The 19,155-nt window shown below is 48.4% G+C and overlaps 1 protein-coding gene across 3 annotated transcripts in view; it reads left to right on the top strand.

Moving 5' to 3' along the window:
• LOC140426746 (serine/threonine-protein kinase 32A-like) overlaps positions 1 to 19,155 on the top strand; it is a 550,050-nt gene that overhangs the window by 394,155 nt on the left and 136,740 nt on the right. For all 3 annotated transcript variants that reach the window (XM_072511884.1, XM_072511881.1, XM_072511882.1), the window contains one exon: positions 1,562 to 1,690. In XM_072511884.1, coding sequence (XP_072367985.1) covers positions 1,562 to 1,690 — 129 coding nt within the window. The remainder of the gene's footprint in view (positions 1 to 1,561; positions 1,691 to 19,155) is intronic.

Raw genomic sequence — 19,155 nt, 5'->3', positions numbered from 1 at the left:
TAGTGGGGCTAGATAACACATGCACTGATTCCACCCCGGTCGTAACAAGCTTTAGACCAGGTTTGAAAAAATGTACACTTTTTTACTGACTGAGCATTACTGTAAACAGAGGAATATCCTCAAAGAAAGGAAGACATATGCTCTCTGCTTGACAAACATCTTTTCCCCCCTGTTCTCCCCTACTGAAGAAGTGGCTATTGTTTTTATGAAGAGGGTGCTCCACAGATTACAGTGTGAACATGGACATGAACATGGAGCAGGTTATTCAACTGTAAAAAATAAATCACAGAAAAACCCATCAAGCGGTCTCCTAAATTGCAAGATGTCTGTGTTTAAGGATTTTGCAAGGTCTCTTTCTGTCAGAAGTGGAAGTAGGCTTCTGCGGAGCATAAACACCGATGTAGTTTCGGTGGATTAGTGCTGTATATTCAACATAATGCATTACATCGAACAGAATGATCTGTCCTAAACATTCCGAATGTACATCTGCTCCAAAAAGATTACGCCTTCACTGAAACTGAAGATGGTTTTCCTAAACGTGGACAAATAACCTGTGCGTGGTAATTATCTGCTGGATTTAGCTAAAAGAGTTATATGGTATTGGATGTTGTCTGGGAGCAAGGAGCATCTCAGAGTACAGGAAACGTAGGTAGTTGGCAACAAAGGAGAGTAATGTCATATTGTGAGTGTATAGCCATCTAGGTAGTTAAGCGTACTGTTGTAGTGTATTATAGTCCTTCTTGTCGTGTTTTTTCTTTTATGTTAATAAATATTCCTAATTGATTGCTTATAAAACAACGGGACTATTCCTCCCTGGTTTGCATATCTTTTCCAACCATATACCAGATTGAAAATATACACCACTGAGGACCAATGTTCCAAGTTACCCTTCTGGGTTTTAGGATACCCTCACATCAGCGGGGTGCTTAACATTATTCACAGCTCCTGGGAATTTCCATGACTTTCGAGTGAGGTGGGGGGTGTAAGTTATGATGCAGATGGCATCAGAATTGTATTATCCATTATTGTTTGTTTGATGAATATTAACTTGGACCACATCCCTCTGGGACAAATTCCAGAACAAGTCTGAATTTAAGGGGAGGTAGTGAAAACTGGGGGGAAATGCAGACATCATAGAATTTACAGAGCAGAAGGAGGCCATTCAGCCCATCGAGTCTGCACCGGCTCTTGGAAAGAGCACCCTACCCAAGGTCAACACCGCCACCCTATCCCCATAACCCAGTAACCCCACCCAACACTAAGGGTAATTTTGGACACCAAGGGCAATTTATCATGGCCAATCCACCTAAGCCGCACATCTTTGGACTGTGGGAGGAAACCGGAGCACCCGGAGGAAACCCACGCACACACTGGGAGGATGTGCAGACTCCGCACAGACAGTGACCCAAGCCAGAATCGAACCTGGGACCCTGGAGCTGTGAAGCAATTGTGCTATCCACAAGGCTACCGTGCTGCCCCGTGACATGTTTTATAAGCTTTATGTGCCCATTGACCTGCCAGCCTGCATTTCTCTGACATATTTATTTTGCTTTATTTGTAGAAAGGACAATTAAATTGTGACCCCACGTTTGAACTCGAGGAAATGATTCTGGAGTCCAAGCCCCTTCACAAGAAGAAAAAGCGTCTGGCGAAAAAGTTGAAGGAACACAGAAAAGACAACTCGTCACTGGTCAGTGGAAACATTTCACACCCCACGGGGATCTAGGGGATTAGATTGGCCGTGGTGGGTTATAACTTGAGGCTTGTGTTCCTCCTTTGGCAGAGTCACCAATCTCAGCTGCCCCATTGTAGGTGGTGGTGATAAGGGAATGGCATGAGGAAAGGAGCTAGGAGGCAGTTATTGTTACATAATTATTAGCAACTGATTTCACAATGGGATTGACAAATCTCAAAAGCTAGGTAGGCTGCCGCATAGGATAATGGCACCACCAGTGCCATTTGTGTCAGAGGGTCCGAGGTTTGATTCTCAATCAGTGCTGACCTTGGGTAGGGTATTATAATGGGAAACCTTCATCCGGTTGGGGGTGGGGTGCAGGGGAGAAGCCAGGGGTAACCGTCCAGCGATGTACTCCTTTGATGGCTTTCCAGTGACCTTTGACCGACAGCGTGCCAATCAGGCTTAACTGTGATGCCTTACCTACCGAATAATCTGCTGGCAGTCACTGCTCCTAGAGTTACCAAGAATGACGGCTTGGATACGATAGCAGAAAGTGAGGAATGCTGTGCAATTTAATATTGCAGCAAAGAATGAGTGCCATCAGGAAAGAAAGGAAAATAACTGGAGTAAAAAGACCAATTGAGAAAATCATGTGCTTAATAATTTGCCTTTCGGATGGTTAAAAGCAATTCTAATTATCAAGTCATAGCTTTATAATTAAAATACTAATTGGTAGTAATTCCTTGGTTATTCGATATACTTTCATTGCAATTATGAATGAATAACTTGTAATTAAGATTAAATGGTGGGTGATAGCAAAAGTATTGCTGTGAATAATGTTGTAATTGCTGTGTTATTATTTTACAATCACAGCCTTATTTAAGGAATGTTAAATGTTAACTTCCTAAAAAGTACAGCTATTATTAAAAGATCTTAATTTGCACTGATTTAGGTTTGCACAATATAATTGATATTTATTTCTAAAATGTTTATTCATTGCCGCAATGATTGGTTGATAATTGTATTTGTGAAGAGCGGAATCTGAATCATACCAACCAGGAGATCCCTAGGTTAGATTCCCACCTGCACTGAGGTGAGCTGGTCTTAGCTGGGCTGGTGGTAAAGCTGCTGCAATGGTCTCTGGCATTCCTAGGCTGGAGGTGGTGAAACTCCACACAGTGTTTAAATATATTGACTCATTATCCTGCATGTGTCTTTGTGCGTGAGTAACACTAAAGGGTCTGAGTTTTCCAGTACATTATATCTGGGTTTTATAGATGAAAAGTGAAGTGGACACACAATTGAGTGTATACCTCCACGAGTGTTAACTCATCTTTATTACAATTATGCAGCTCCTCCTTCAGGTTTTTCCCTGCTTCATTGGTGCCCTGTAACTACAAAGCTGAAAAAGGTGTTTTTTTATTAAGAGTTCCGATCTACCGGAGGAAGCTTCAAGCCAATTCACATCCAATAATCTGGTCTAAAAACTCTGTTTTAGAATGCCAAGTGATGCAGTAAGGTAGTCTTTAATCTATTTCCATAGCTAATTATTCCAGAAGCAACTCACTAGTCTATCGCCAGAAACTTATAGCTTGAGGGGTGCCACTCCACATCAAGTGGAATCCATCACAGCTGTCAAAATATGAGCAATCAACAATATTCTAAATAAACACATAGCATTCTTAAAAATAAGTCAATTCATCCTTTCTCCCAGTGTTAATGGATCCTTTAAAAAAAATCCTAGGATCTGTATCAGGATCTGCACCTTCACCAAAAACGAATCAGTTATTCCTTGGAACATATCCTATCTGTCTACCAGGTTCCAATGAAATCTTAACAGGTTTCATTTAAATAGGGCAATTAGCTTTTGCGATATATTGCTTACAGATAAAGAAACTAGCAACCAGGGGCAAAAATATTACTTCCATCCACCTTAGCACAAGGGAAACAGCGAATTGGTGAGTTATTTATTTCAGTTCTGAATTCATTCCAGCTAAGTCAGTGACGTGTCTAATAAATGGAGGCATAACAGTGCATCTCAGTCCTGTAGAGTATATTTCCTGTTCCACGTGGGAGCTCTAAGATGCTTATTGTTTTTGGACAACTGTGTGAGCAGGAAGAATTGTCAACTGGAGCAGCTCAAGCTCCACATTTCAGGGTTTGGGCAGCAGCTGGCATGTCTGCATTGCATCTGTGAGACAGAGTTTCATGGATAGCTGTTTCTGGGTGTACTTATCCTACAGAGGGGTTTTGGTAATTGCTGTGCACTGGAAATCATCCAATAATGCAATTTAAATTGCAAACTTCAGATGGTTCCGAATTAAATCCACTTCCAGCTTCCTGAAAACAGTAGCATTGGCCAACCCTGACCACGGAACTCGCCCCCTCCCCACCCCTCCAACCCCGAAATACCCCACCTGACCCCTCACAAAACTCCACCTAACTACCTGCCTGAACTCCTCCGCACTCCCCCAACACCTCACAAGTTTCCTGCTGACCCCTTACTATCTCAGAGTAACTTCTCCCGCCGCCCCCCCCCTTTCAACTGACCCGCACCCCCCTCACCAAAATTTGTGCCCACCCCCACCCCACCCCAGGGCCCAATCCAATCTGACCTGACCCCACACATCCCACTCCAAATCCTATCCACTTACCTTCTCACTGGCTTGTCAAGGTGGCTGGACCTTTAAATAATAATAATAATCTTTATTAGTGTTACAAGTAGGCTTACATTAACAGTGCAATGAAGTTACTGTAGTCGCCACACTCTGGCGCCTGTTCGGGTCCACTGAGGGAGAATTCAGAATGTCCAATTCACTGAACAAACACATCTTTTGGGACAGTGGGAAGAAACTGGAACACCAGGGGAAACCCACGCAGACATGGAGAACGTGCAGACTCCGCACAGACAGTGACCCAGGCCAGGAATCGAACCTGGGTCCCTGGTGCTGTGAAGAAACAGTGCTAACCACTGTACTACTGCGCCACCCAACTTACCTGGTCTTTAGTAGCTAATGCCATGAAAAAGAGGGCATGGCTAACTTTTCTCTTTAATAAACATTTTATTGAGGTATTTTTGGTATAGTGACAACAACAAAATGAAACCATAAACATAGTGCAAAAGCCATTTACCTCGTGCACAGGTCCCACCCTTATTGACCTCCTACTCTAATCTAAACTCTCTCCCCCCCCCACCCACCCCCATTTGCTGACGATTAATTTCCCGCAAAGAAGTCGACGAACAGTTGTCACCTCTGGGTGAATCCTAACAGTGACCCCCTCAAGGCGAACTTGATTTTCTCCAAACAGAGAAAGCTAGCCATGTCCAATAGCCAGGTCTTCGACTTCGGGGGCTTTGAGTCCCTCCATGCTAATAGTGTCCATCTCCGGGCTACCAGGGAAGCAAAGGCAAGAACATCTGCCTCTTTCTCCTCCTGGATTCCCAGGTCTTCTGACACCCCGAAAATCGCCACCTTTGGACTCAGCGCCACCCTTGTTTTTAACACCATGGACATGACATCCGCAAACCCCTGCCAGAATCCCCTAAGCTTTGGACATGTCCAAAACATGTGGACATGGTTCGCTGGTCCTCCTGCACAATTTGCTCACCTGTCCTCCACCCCAAAGAATCTGCTCATCCGGGCCACTGTCATGTGAGCCCGGTGAACAACCTTAAATTGTATCAGGCTGAGCCTGGCACATGTTGCGGACGCGTTGACTCTACTCAACGCGTCTGCCCATAGACCATCCTCTATCTCACTTCCCAGCTCCTCCTCCCACTTGCGCTTCAGCTCCTCGGTCTGCGTCTCCCCCGACCCCATAAGCTCCTTATAAATGTCCGAGACGCTCCCTTCTCCTACCCACCCTCTGGAAACTACCCTGTCCTGAATCCCCCCTAGCTGTAGGAGTAGGAAGGTTGACACCTGTTTATGAAGGAAGTCCCGCACCTGCAGATAGCTGAATTTGTTTCCCCTCGCCAACCCAAACCGTTCCTCCAATGCCCTCATACTCGGAAAGCTCCCCTCTGTGAACATATCCCCCATCCTCTCAATCCCCGCTCTCTGACATAACCGGAACTCCCCATCCATACTCCCCAGGACAAACGGTGATTATCACAGATTGGGGCCCAGACCGATGCTCCCACTGCTCCCACATGCCGCCTCCACTGGCCCCAAACTCTCAGGGCCGCCACCACCACTGGAATACCGTGCCGGCGGGAACGGCAGAGGCGCAGTTACCAACGCTTTCAAACTGGTGCCCTTACATGAAGCCACCTCCATACGCACCCATGCCGACCCCTCCCCCACCACCCACGTCCTGATCATGGCGATATTAGCCGCTCAGTAATAGTTGCTCAAATTTCGCAGCGCCAGCCCGCCCTCTCCCCGACTCCGCTCAAGCATTGCCTTCCTTACTCGCGGGGTCTTGCCCGCCCAGATGAAGCCCATGATCACTCTGTTGATCCGCTTAAAATAGGACCGCGGAATAAAGATGGGGAGACATTGAAGTACAAATAGGAATCTCGGGAGTACCGTCATCTTCACCGTTTGCACCCTCCCAGCCGGAGACAACAGAAGCGCATCCCATCTCCGAAAATCGTCCTTCATTTGGTCCACCAGCCAGGCCAGATTTAATTTATGCAGCCGGTCCCATTCCCGCACCACTTGGATGCCTAGGTACCAAAAGCTTCCCTTTACTAACCCCCCCGGACCAGTCCTCTCCAGCCCCTCGAGGCACTCCGAGAAATTCCAACTGCTCTATAGCTAGCGCAAACAACAGTGGGGAGAGGGGGCATCCCTGTCTCGTCTCCCGGTGCAGTCTAAAATAGTCCGATGTTGTCTATTCGTCCATACACTTGCCACAGGAGCCTGATGCAGCAACCTGACCCAGTCAATAAAGCCCCGCCCAAATCCGAACCGTCCCAGTATCTCCCACAGATAGTCCCATTCTACCCGATCAAAAGCCTTTTCTGCATCCATTGCGATCACTACCTCCACCTCGCTGCCTTCCGGGGGCATCATGATCACATTTAACAGCCTTCTTACATTGGCCACCAACTGCCTGCCCTTAACAAACCCCGTCTGGTCCTCCCCAATAATGTCCGGAACACAATCCTCCATCCTGGAGGACAAGATTTTGGCCAGCAACTTGGCATCTACATTCAACGGGGAGATCGGCCTGTAGGACCCACACAGCTCTGGGTTCTTGTCCCGTTTAAGAATCAGCGAAATTGTTGCCTGTGACATCGGCGGGGGCAACACCCCTCTTTACCTTGCCTTATTGAACATCCTCAACAACACCGGCCCCAAGATCCCCGAGAACGTTTTATAAAACTCCACTGGGTACCCGTCCGGACCCGGGGCCTTACCTGCCTGCATGGCCTTCAAGCCCTCCACTATTTCCTCCAGCCCTTCTACCTGCTCCCCGTCCACCTTTGGGAAATTCAGCCCCTCCAAGAAGTGCCTCATTCCCTCCGGCCCCGTAGGGGGTTCCGACCTGTACAGCCTGCTGCAGAAATCCCTAACCGCCTTATTCACCCCTATTGAATCGCCAACCAGGTTCCCATCGCCATCCTTTACTTTCCCTATCTCCCTAGCTGCCTCCCTCTTCCTAAGCTGCTGTGCAAGCATTCTGCTGGCCTTCTCTCCATGTTCATACATCGCCCCCCTCGCCTTTCTCAGCTGCCCCCCCGCCTTCCCTGTGGTCAGCAAGCTAAACTCCGCCTGTAACCACCATCTCTGGGGTCTCCGCATACCTCCTATCAATCTGTAGTAACTCCTTTACCAGTCGGTCTGTCTCCACCCTGTCCACCTTCTCCCTAAGGGCCCGGATCGAAATCAGCTCCCCCCTGACCACCACCTTCAGTGCTTCCCAGCCCACCGCTGCTGAAATTTCCCCCGTGTCATTGACCTGCAGGTAGCTCTGAATACATTTCCTCAGCCGCTCGCACACCCCTTCATCCGCCAAAAGTTCCACATCTAACCTCCAGTGCGGGCGCTGGTTACTGTCTTTACTAACCTGCAGGTCAACCTAGTGTGGAGCATGGTCTGAGATTGTAATCGCCGACTACCCGTGTCCACCACCCCAGCCAGCAAGGCCCTGCTCAAAATAAAGAAATAAATCCGGGAATACACTTTATGCACGTGTGAGTAGAAGGAGAACTCCCTCAGCTGCCCAAATCTCATTGGATCCTCCACCCCCCCCCCCCCCCCCCCCCCCCATCAGCTCCATGAACCCTCTTAGTTCCTTTGCCATTGCTGGCACCCTGCCCATTTTCGAGCTTGACCGGTCCAAGCCAGGGTCCATAACTTGTGTTGAAGTCCCCTCCCATGAACAACCTGTGCAAGTCCAGGTCCCCAGCATCCTCTTTATAAACTCCACTGTCATGTTAGGTACACTGGTCTAACACTGGCTGCAACTGGATGCAGCTTAGACGAGAAAGATACTCCAGACCTTGAAGTTAGTTCAATGAGGTTTATTGAACTAATAACACAGTTCTCTCTGAGTTCGACTCTCTGCTAACTTAAGTGTGGTTACTCTGTCTGACTGAACCAGACTAGCTCTTAGCCACGTGGTGGAGGTGTGAGATTGTAACAACACCCTTGACTGACTCTCCAGATGTTCATCAGTGGAAAGAGGCAGAGTGTGAGTGCCCCGTGTCTTTTATAGTCAGATCCCACCCGAGTGTCCTGTCTGCTTATTGGTCATGTCCTGTTCTCTGTGTCCATTAGCTGCTTGTCTGTATATCATTGTGTGTGTGTCTGCATCTCATGACATCGCCCCTTTTTTATGTTTGGATGACATATGTGAACGTATTTACAAGAATAGGCCAATATTAACATATATACATGCAGTGGATGTGAACATATGTACATGTAAAAACAGCCGTCTAATGCGAGAACACAGAACATAGCAAACAGAACTAATGTTCATAAGTCCAGTCTCTGTGGCTTGCGTCTGATCCTGGTCGACCGCCGGAGAGGTGGTGGTGGGGACGCCAGCGCCTTGATGGGCGGGATTGAAGCCTGACTGGTGGCCTCGTGAGTCAAGGTATCAGGAGGTGGCAAAACAACAGAAGGAAACGGAGAAGAATGTGGTTGCGGGCAGGCAACTTTGCCCATCTGTTTCGTCGCACAACAGAACCATCAGCCAGACGCACAACAGACGAGCGGGGGGCAGCCTGTCGAACAACGACAGCTGGAGCTGACCAGCCTCCAACAGGGATCTTGACCCGAACAGTGTCTGACGGGGATAAAATGGGAAGATCAGTGGCATGAGCATCATAGCCTGTTTTTGCCGGTCTTGGAGTTGCTGCACGTTCTGCAGCACCGGGAGGTGATCCAGGTTGGGCACGTGTATGGCTGGAAGTGTCGTTCGCAGGTCCCTGTACATCAGGAGTTGAGCAGGCGACATGCAAGTGGACAGTGGGGTCGCCCTGTACGCAAGTAGCGCAAGGTGAATGCCAGGTGCAGAATCCACGGCCTTGCAGATGAGCTGCTTCACTATGTGCACCCCTTTCTCAACTTTTCCGTTTGACTGCGGATAGTGTGGGCTGGAAGTGACGTGTTTGAACTGATATGACTGGGCAAACAGAGACCATTCATGGCTGCTGAAGCACTGGCCATTGTCACTCATGACAGTGAGTGGGATACCATGCCTGGAGAACGCCTCCTTACAGGCCTTGATGACGGTCCGAGATGTGAGGTCTGAGAGCTTCACGACTTCTGGGTAATTGGAAAAGTAATCAATGATTAGCACGTAATCACGACCATTTGCATGAAAGAGGTCGATTCCAACCTTGGACCACAGAGAGGTTTCGATTTCATGCTGCTGAAGTGTCTCCTTACTCTGCGCTGGCTTGAGGCGTTGACAGGTCGCACAGTTAAGGACCATGTTTGTGATGTCCTGGCTGATGCCGGGCCAGTAGACAGCCTGCCTGGCTCTGCGTCTGCACTTTTCCACACCCTGGTGGCTCTCATGGATTTGACGGAGCACAAGCTCTGGAGACTGTGTGGAATTACCATCCGGTCCAGTTTGAGGAGGATACCATCAACCACCGTCAGGTTGTCCTTTACATTGAAAATTTGAGGGCACTGGCCTTTTTGCCAGTCATTGGCTAGGTGCTGCATAACACGCTGCAAGAGGGGGTCTTTGGCTGTCTCCTCATGGATACAAATCACCTTATCATCAGATGCCGGGAGGGTGCTAGCACACAGCTGCACCTGTGACTCAACCTATGACTCAATTTGCCGGATGACGTTCAGTGATTCACTAGGCACGGTGATGGAGCGGGGCAGTGTATCGGCAATGATGAGCTCCTTGCCAGGTGTGTAGACCAGGTCAAAGTCGTACCTTCTGAGTTTGAGGAGGATGCGCTGCAACCGAGGCGTCATGTCATTAAGGTCCTTGTGGATAATGTGGACCAGGGGATTGTGATCCGTCTCGACTGTGAATGTCGGCAGGCTGTAGACATAGTCGTGAAACTTGAGAATGCCAGTGAGAAGGTACAGGTATTCCTTCTCGATTTGTGCATACCTTTGTTCGGTGGGCGTCATTGCCCTTGATGCGGAGGCAACTGGTGCCCAGGATGAAGTGTCATCGCGTTGCAGCAGGACCGCACCGATGCCATCCTGGCTCGCATCTGTCGAGATTTTCGTTTCCCTGTCTGGGTCGAAAAATGCCAATACGGGTGCAGTGGTGAGCTTGGCTTTCAGCTCCAATCACTCTGCTTGATGGGCCGCTTTCCACTCGTAGGCAGTGGACTTCTTCACTAGGTTTCGTAGGGCCGTGGTATGTGAGGCCATGTTTGGAATGAACTTGCCCAGAAAATTGACCATGCCCAGGAAGCGCAATACTGCCTTCTTGTCTTCAGGGACCTTCATGACTACGATGGCCTTGACCTTGTCTGTGTCGGTGCAACGCCCCACTGAGAGATCTGGTCTCCTAGGAACTCGAGTGTCGTCATGCCAAAGCAACATTTGGCCCTGTTCAGCTTCAGGCCATTGGCATGGACACGGCGGAATACCTGCTGGAGACGGGAAACATGCTCCTCAGGGGTCGTGGACCATATGATGACGTCGTCCACGTGCACACGAACCCCTTCGATGCCCTCCGTCATCTGCTCCATGATGCGATGAAATATCTCCGATGCCGAGACGATGCCGAACGGCATACGGTTATAGCAGTACCTGACAAACAATGTGTTGAAGGTGCAGAGCCTTCTGCTGGACTCATCCAGCTGGATTTGCCAGAATCCATGTGACGCATCTAACTTCGTGAAAAACTGTGCATGTGCCATCTCACTGGTGAGTTCCTCCTGCTTCGGGATGGGGTAGTGTTCACGCATTATATTCTGGTTGAGATCCTTGGGATCAATGCAGATGTGCAGGTCTCCCGAGGGTTTTTTAACCACCACCATCGAGCTGACCCAGTCAAGTCAGTTTGGTTACCCTGGAAATGATCCCCTGCTGCTGCAGCTCCTTGAGCTGTTCCTTCAGGCGCTCCTTCAGCGGAGCCGGGACCCGGCGTGGTACATGGACCACTGGCTTGGTATCAGGTTGCAGTAGGACCTTGTACTGATATGGCAAAGTGCCCATCCCGTCAAACACATCTGGATACTGAGCGAGATGTTGTCAATGCCAGCTTGAAGATCCACGTTGGAGGATGTTGTTGAATAAACCCGCTGCACCAGGTTTAGCTTTTTGCAGGCATGCGCGCCCAGTAGGGATGCCCTGTCCGGCTTGACAATTTCAAACCTTAGCCGTGCATGGGTACTCTGGTTGGAGATGAGTAGATGACAGGACCCCAGTGCCGTGATGGCATTACCGTTATAGTCCAGGAGCTGGCAGGCTGCTGGAAGGACCTTGGGGGGGCATCTTGATGTGTTTGAAATCTGCCTGTGAGAGGAGGTTGGCAGAAGCACCTGTGTCCAGCTTGAACTGGATGGAGCAGAGGTTGATCTGCATCACCGCACGCCATTCGTCCTCCGAATCCACAGCGAGGATGGACCGAATGCGAGATGAGTTAGGTGTGGCATGTTCACGTGTGGTAATGATGCCCACTCGGTAGGCGGACTCCAGGCACTCGTCCTCTGGATCCGTTGTACTGCCAGGATCAGAATCCTGTATTCGTCGTTGCACATCCTGGACGTACCGTCACCGGAATTGGGAGCGCTGGCCTCTGACTGGTGGTGCAGACCTGCACAAGGCTGCATAGTGTACAGGCTTCCCGCAGTTTAAACATCGCCTGCCTCTTGCAGGGCAGCGTCCCTTTAAGTGGGCGTTGCCACAGTTGGGGCACGTCATGATGACTGCATCGTGACGCAGTGTACGTCGTCGCACATGCGCAGTGTGGTCGGCAGATGTCTGCACCTGCGCAGTGTGGGTGTCGGCCGCTTCGTTATTCCGTTCGCATCCCGTATGTGTGGGGCTCTGGGAAAAGCGCGCAAGATGGCCGCTGTCTTCAATGCTGAGGCGCTGCACCCGGGAGATGGCCTGTACACTCACTGCCTCGTGGGAGGCAAGTTTCTCATTTTCAGCTGATTTTGTATTGGGAATACCGATTTTTTGCATGCTCATGCACTGTACATGTTTCAATCGCGACTGGCAGGGTCATAACTTGATTTTTAAGAGCTGCTCTCTCAGAGGATCAGAGTGAACTCCAAACACGATTTGGTCTCTGATCATGAAGTCAGCAATATTACCAAAGTTGCAGGACAGCGCTAGCAGGCGGAGGCTAGTTAAGAAGGCATTGAAAGATTCACCTTTACCTTAAAGCACCTGTTGTTTGAAGACGTCGTTTGAATATGTAGCGCTCGAAGATTTCCACTTCACAGTGACTATCGAACTTGTCCAGGATGGTCTTAAACTTTGTCCTGTCCTGGCCTTTGGTGAAGTTAAACGAGTAGAAGAGTTGGATGGCTTGATCACCCGCTGTTGAGAGGAGAAGCACAATCTTTCTTGCATCGGACGCACCCTCGAGGTCTGAAGCTTCGATGCACAGCAGAAACTTTTGCTTGAATATCCGCCAGTTGGCACTGAGATTGCCGGAGGTCCTGAGACGGTGAGGAGCCTGAATCTTCTCCATTGTGCCGGGATACATTTGCTGGTCGTCACGGAACGGACTGAGGTAAGCCACCTTAAATTAGTAGTCTCCTGGTATCATGTCGTGTTAGGTAAACTGGTCTAACACTGGCTGCAACTGGATGCAGCTTAGAAAAGAAAGATACTCCAGATCTTGAAGTTAGTTCAATGAGGTTTATTGAACTAATAGCACAGTTAGCACAGTTCTCTCTGAGTACGACTCTCTTCTAACTTAAATGTGGTTACTCTGTCTGACTGAACCAGACTAGCTCTTAGCCACGTGGTGGAGGTGTGAGATTGTAACAACACCCTTGACTGACTCTCTAGATGTTCATCAGTGGAAAGAGGCGGAGTGTTTGTGCCGCATGTCTTTTACAGTCAGATCCCACCCCTGAGTGTCCTGCCTGCTTATTGGTCATGTCCTGTTCTCTGTGTCCATTTGCTGCTTGTCTGTATACCATTCTGTGTGTGTCTGCATATCATGACATCCACATCATCCCAATTTGGTGCATACACATTTACTAATACCACCTGCATCCTCTCTAGATTCCCACTAACAATAATGTACCGATCTCCCACATCCGAGACTATTCTACCCGCCTCAAACACCACCCGCTTATTGATCAGGATCGCGACCCCTCTAGTCTATGAATCTAGTCCCGAGTGAAAGACCTGACTGACCCAGCCTTTCCTCAGTCTAACTGGTCCATAACTCTAAGGTGCATCTCCTGCAACATTACCACGTCCGCCTTCAATCCCCTAAGATGCGCGAACACATGTGCCCTTTTGACCGGCATTTAACCCGCGAACATTCCAGGTGATCAGCCTAGTTGGGGGCTCATTGCCGCCCCCCCCCCAGCCGATCAACCATCCCCTTTTTAGGCCAGCCGGCATGGCTAACTCAACCTTTGACCAAGCTGTCCTTGACTGTAGACCTCAGGAACCCGCTGCACTGGAGTGATCTTGCCCAGCCCGAGTTAGAAGGGAGGTCGGTGAGATAGGAACTGCTTCATTTTAAGGTAAGAAACTAGGAGTAGGGTGGCAAACCGACTCAAGGCCAAGCCAGAAGTTACAGGCAGTCTCTCTTTATCCACGTCATGAAAAACTTGGTAATTTTAAAGACCTCTATTAGATCACCCCTCAGGCTTCTCTTTTCAAAAGAAATATGACAATGGCTGTTACTTCTGTCCTGAAAGTTAAAGTAAAACATTGAATTTCTGGTATCGTCCTTGTAAATATTCTCCACAGCCTCAATTACCTTTCTATGAACCGGTGACCAGAACTGCACAGAGTGCTCCAAATGTAGCATAAACAACATTCAAACAAAGTTTAGCTCAAGGTACCACATAATAAAACTTAACTACCTGTTATGACCCCTACGAGACCCATGGGGACGACCTGATTCCTCTCCCCATGAACCTCATAGAGTACGGACTCCCACCCTGAGGGGCAGAGGCCCATCAGCGGGACAGTTAACTTCGGCAAAAAAACGTTCATTTTAACTCTCCCTTCCGGACTCTTCTGTGACTACTAAATTGGCGAGGAGGATAAAGTGGAACTGCAGTGGGTGCCAATAACCATTTGGTGCAAAGTAGCCTCTCTTTGCAAAGGAATAAGGTTTGCACCATTTTGAAAATGCCGCTCTTTGGCAGACTCAATGTTTTTGATGTGGAGGACTGGACTCAGTATGCAGAGTGTATGCATTATTTATAAGGCAAACGCTAGCGTCGGGATGATCAGCAGATGGTAAATCTTCTGACTGCATGTGGGGCCCCCATTTCTTCGTGCCATGAAGAGCTGACATACCCGCGACCCCAGACTCCAAAACGGTCAAAGAGCTAGTGGGACTTCTGGAAAACCACTATAGAATCATAGAATTTACAGTGCTGAAGGAGGCTATTTGGCCCATCGAGTCTGCACCGGCCCTTGGAAAGAGCAGCCTACCCAGGCCCACACCTCCACACTATCCCCGTAACCCACTTAACCTTTTTGGACACCAAGGGCAATTTATCATGACCATCCACCTAACCTGCACATCTTTGGACTGTGGGAGGAAACCGGAGCACCCGGAGGAAACCCACGCACACACGGGGAGAACGTGCAGACTCCGCACAGACAGTGACCCAAGCCGGCAATCGAACCTGGGACCCTGGAGTTATGAAGCAACAGTGCTAACTATGCTACCATGCTGCCCAACTCCTATGACCCCAAGCCGTCAGTTATCGTACAGAGGTACCGATTTAATACGGCCAAGGGGAGTCCATTACTGGGTTTTGGGCACAATTGCGAAAATTGGCAGAGTTTTGGCGACTGTGGCCCACCCCTACCCGAGATGCTACGGGACTGCCTTGGGTGTACAGAGAAAACAATATGGCGACCCAACGGATATTGCTGGTCGAACCATAGCTGCACCTAAAGAAGGCCGTTGTGATCTCCCTCTCATGGGACAGTGCCGAGAAGGGAGTCTAGGAACTCCTGGGAATATCAGGAATGGAGGTAAACAGTGTATGACGCCCCCATTCCGACCCCGCCCGAGCGCGAATACTGCCAGGACAAGGCCCGTTGGACCAGGGCCAGTACAACCTGGCGGGACGCTTCCCCGGAATCCAAGGCGATGTGGCCCGTGTGGCCAGTGCAATCACAGGGATAGGAAACCGCAGAGCAGCCAGCAAACTCGCTGCCATACCCGAGGGAGACGCCAGTCCAGAGTCCGGACCCTCCACTTAGAACAACCTGATGATGAGGAGGTATGAAATTGAATTGCATCGTGTACCGCGAGTTGCCCCTATTAGGATTACCATCCAGGTGAACGGCCACCTGCTAGAAATGGAGTTGGAGTTGGAGTTTCGGTAATTGGGATAGACCTTCCAGAGAATCGGGACTGGAGTTCAGCGGTTGAGTTTGCGGTACACCGAGGTGAGGCTAGTGACATACACAAGGGGACCTCTAACCATAGCGAGCATGACAATGACTGCAGTGACAGCAGTCTTTTAGGCTGTCTTTAATAGCAGTGAAGGGCCCTGGACCACGACTGCTGGGCCACGATGGCTACTGTGTCTCTCACACTATCAGATTGTGGGGCTGTGAAGGAACGGAGTCAATTACAAACTTATCCAAAAACCATTCATTTAAAATATATTTAGTCAAATTGTAATGGGAAATAGCTGTTTGTCAGGTAGACTGTAAAACCTTCCATGTGCCCAAGTTCCCATATTTAAAAGCTTTACAGTGAATCCTGCTTGTACTGGGACTAGATTGTCAAATATTTATCGTCTGTTTAACTAGTGTTGTGAATAGGCTGCTTGTCTTCAAAACCACACACTATTTCCAATCCGTTTATTTTAATAGAAATGAACACCATGCAGTTACTATAATCTGCTCACCAGTTCAGTAAGTTGTCAGTCTTCTCTGAGCTTTGCACAGAGTGAACACCCTCCTTCATTACCCTCACCCCCTCCACAGAAATGAAGACGGTCAGGTACTTGAATCACAACACCTGAGAATCACAATACCATCCCGACTAAAGGTTTCCATTCTGAGAGCTTGTTGTGGAAACATTATTTTTCTTTCTCCTGGAAACAATGTTCCTCGGGAGCTCAACCGCCTAGATGCACTGCATTGTGTCCGGAAGGCAAACAATCATGTTAATCCACAAGGCTGCTAGTTTCCACAGGGCAGAATTAAACCACATTTTCCTATTCGTGTCAAAGTGGTGAAAATGTAATGTTATAATGGAACATATTATACACCCACATGACACTTGCATGTGACATTGTTATGATGTCAAAGGAACATTGTTCCAGGACTAAAGAGATTAACCCAATAAATGTTCATGTGCCTCTTATTTAGTCCATTTTCCTTAGTTTAAAGAAAATTGCTGACCTCTGCAAATTGTGAGTTGAAAAAACTTGAATTAATTCGCGGCAGATTTTTTGGGAGTTTACATGTGTTTTTTGAGCTCCAGAATCGCTTCCATGATGGGCATACAGACCGGTGGGGTGGGACATCCTGGATGTCATCTTGGTGCAGATGTCAGCTACTGTCCACGAGAAGTATACAGACCAAGTACATTTGCGATGTCAATCAGCATATAAGGCTGATTTGATGTCAGCAGAGCCACTTTGGAGTCCAACTGCAGCTCACATCTTCCCTTAACCTAACATACATTCATGAGTAGGAAAGGTTCCTTCCCCACCAACACAATTCAAAGGGATCACCAACTACTTTCAGTATAGTTGTTGGTTGATTTTTCCTGGCTGATACTACAATTCTATGAGTGATTGGCCTTTCTACAATTGTTTCTAGTTGCAAAGATCTAAAGGGAGCACTGTGGTTAGTGCTGGCTTCAAGGGTTCTACAAAATCCAGTTGACCCGAGACATGGTGCACTAATCGGTATTCGTTCTGAAATATAGCATGATTGGGCGATTGAAAAGGCCCCACAGAGCAGGGCAAACTGCTGGATGAAGAAGGGGGGAGGGTGCCATATCCTTCCAGACTGTGGAGAGAGAATTTCTCCCAACTAAACTCAGCAAGGAACAATGAGCGGAATTTACCCGGATATTGGTAAAGGCTGATAGTGGGTGGGAAAAGAGGTGCTGAAGCCGCTGTCATCAACGGCGGCTTTCTCTGCCGTATCATCCCAGATTTAGTCTGAGAAACATTAAGGGGCACTGGTGGGATGGGGTCTGATTGAGCCCATCAACCAGCAACTTAGTCATTTAAAGATCAGGACACCAGGTACATCTCTTTGGCGACCAGTCGGGTTTCATGCCGTTCTGCCTTCATGCTGACGCGAATGAACTTTCTTGAAGGGGGCTGATTCAGACATAGAGGCATGATAATGAAATGATGTTCCTGGCGCTGAACAGCAGGAAACATACCCAATCATTGACGGAGGAGGGCGCAATCACGTTGTGCGTTTATGTCAGTGTGAAACGCAATTTGGGCTTCTCGCGAGATTTTTTTGCTCCTGTTGCCAAACCCAGTTGACGAAAACAATAGGGGAAAACAATCTCAGCCATTGTGTCAGATATCTGCATTTCACTCAAAATGTTCTCCGAAATCTGCCAGCTATTTCAGCCACCTTTACTCCCTCAGAGCAGGGCAAGGATAGCATTGCCAATGGCTGTGCAGGTGACCATAGCCATGAGAAGCATCACGATTCCTCCCAGGTTGAAACTAGAGACCTTTCCAACAGTTTGGTGTTTGCCATCCACTGTTCCATAAGGAAGGTCACTGAGACCTTCTGTTCAATGAGAGCATTTCATTATCTTACTCACGAAACCATTACAAGGTGCCATTTTCTGCACACATATGGCTTTGCGGCGCCTCATGTCAACTCTGCTCTTTGCCAAAAGGCTCAGTTTTCTTAACCAGTGGCCCTGGGCAGTGAATCATGCAGTTTGATGTCCAATATCCTGGCAGCAGCCATGATGGCATCATTGTGTGACAGTGTGCTGGACCAGGAGCATTTGAGTCACCTTGAGAATGGCTACTGGATGATGATGACTATACACTGTTGACATGACTCTTCAGTGCCCGTACCTCCCGCACACACAGCCTAAGTACAATGAAAGGCATGCTGCCACATGAAATATGTTAGAGCAAACCTTTGGCATGCTAGAGCAGCAATGGTGGTGCAGTGGTAATGTCAATGGGCCACTAATACAGAGGCCCAAGCTAATGTTCTGGGGACATGGATTCAAATCCCACCATGGCATTTGGTGGAATTTAAATTAATTTAAATAAATCTGGAATATAAAACTAGCTTCCATAATGGTGAGGTTATCATCAATTGTTGTAAAACTCCATCTGGTTCATTAATATTCTTTAGGGAAGGTAATCTGCTATCTATACCCAATGCCTACATCTGACTCCAGACCTACAGCATGGGTAGCATAGTGGTTATCACTATGGCTTCACAGCACCAGGGTCCCAGGTTCGATTCCCGGCTTGGGTCACTGTGCGGAGTATGCACGTTCTCCCCGTGTCTGCGTGGGTTTCCTCCGGGTGCTCCCGTTTCATCCCACAAGTCCCGAAAGGCGTGCTGTTAGGTAATTTGGACATTCTGAATTCCCCCTCTGTGTACCCGAACAGGCGGCGGAATGTAGCGACTAGGGATTTTTCACAGTAACTTCATTGCAGTGTTAATGTAAGCCTACTTGTGACAATAAAAAATTATTATTATTATTATTAATAATGTGATTGACTCTTAACTGTGCTCTGAAAAGGCCCAGCAAACCATTCAGTTCAAGGGCAATTGAGATGGGCAACAAAAGCTGGCCTTGGCAGCAAAGCCCACATCCTGTGAAAGAATTTTTAAGAATTAATGCTTCCACTGCCTGGCTGCTCTGGATGAGTTCTGCAGTACTTGTCAGAGGAAGCCTCTGACACT

The sequence above is a fragment of the Scyliorhinus torazame genome, chromosome 7 (assembly GCF_047496885.1).
Source record: "Scyliorhinus torazame isolate Kashiwa2021f chromosome 7, sScyTor2.1, whole genome shotgun sequence".
In the NCBI taxonomy this organism is placed as follows: Eukaryota; Metazoa; Chordata; class Chondrichthyes; order Carcharhiniformes; family Scyliorhinidae; genus Scyliorhinus; species Scyliorhinus torazame.
Note: the sequence above shows the minus strand (reverse complement) of the source record. Positions and strands in the feature narration are given on the sequence as shown.